The sequence below is a fragment of the Condylura cristata genome, unplaced genomic scaffold, assembly GCF_000260355.1.
Source record: "Condylura cristata isolate star-nosed mole 26May11 unplaced genomic scaffold, ConCri1.0 scaffold00054, whole genome shotgun sequence".
In the NCBI taxonomy this organism is placed as follows: Eukaryota; Metazoa; Chordata; class Mammalia; order Eulipotyphla; family Talpidae; genus Condylura; species Condylura cristata.
In genome coordinates this window covers 779,143-779,963 of record NW_004567155.1, presented here as the reverse complement: position 1 = coordinate 779,963, position 821 = coordinate 779,143, and the positions used below count along the sequence as shown (strand labels likewise).

Below are 821 nucleotides of genomic sequence, written 5' to 3'. Positions count from 1 at the left end.
CAGTCCTGGGCTGCGGCCACACCTTCAGGGTCTGACACAGGCCCCTGGCCACCCTGGGCCCCCTCGTGGCCTCCGTGCGGGCTCGGTCTGCATCCTGAAGGTGACGCACCGTCCCTGGGGTGCGGCCGGCCCTCCCCGCTGGGGCCCCTGCCAGGGGGGCCGGGAACTCAGGCACCAGCGTCAGGAAGGTGCAGCGACTTGTGTGGCCCCAGGTGGGCCGCGGGTCCCTGGGCTTTCCGCAGGTCCTGGTCACTGCCTGGACCTCCCAGACAGGCCTCTGGCAGCCAGTCCCCAGGACACGCCCCCCAGAAGCCCATGCTCCGGACCCGGGGTCCTACCCACAGCCCCCTCTGTTTCAGTACCTGGCCCGGAGCCTGGGCCTGGGCCCCGTGGCCTTTGGCCACCTGCAGACCACCTTCGGCCTGCTGCAGCTGCTGGGCGGGCCTGTGTTTGGCAGGTAGGTGCTGCGGGTCCTGCGGTCGCGGCCCCCCACTGACGCCCCCTTGAGGCCCCAGGGAGGGGAGGGAGCCTTGGCCCTGCCGCTGGTGGGCCCCTGCCCAGGGCGCCCCTGCCCACGACCTGCCAGAGGGGTTCACTGGCCATGCTTGGGCGTGCAGCCCACGCGGCTGGGGTCCACCGGCAGCCACAGGACAGCTGCCGGCCATCCTCACAGCGCCCGCACCAGCCCAGCCGCTGGCCACCCCAGCAGCGCCGGGTGGGGGTCGGGGCCAGCTCTGGGCGCTCAGGAGCCTGCCGGCCCCCAGGTTCGCAGACCAGCGGGGGGCACGGGCCGCCTTCACGCTGTCCTTCCTGGCGGCCTC

General features: G+C 73.7%; 1 protein-coding gene across 1 annotated transcript in view; it reads left to right on the top strand.

Annotated features, from left to right (window-relative positions):
• The window catches only part of SLC22A18 (solute carrier family 22, member 18), a 20,483-nt gene that overhangs the window by 5,522 nt on the left and 14,140 nt on the right, over nt 1–821 (top strand). The window contains exons 3-4 of the mRNA XM_012734326.1: nt 360–457; nt 765–816. Coding sequence (XP_012589780.1) covers nt 360–457; nt 765–816 — 150 coding nt within the window. The remainder of the gene's footprint in view (nt 1–359; nt 458–764; nt 817–821) is intronic.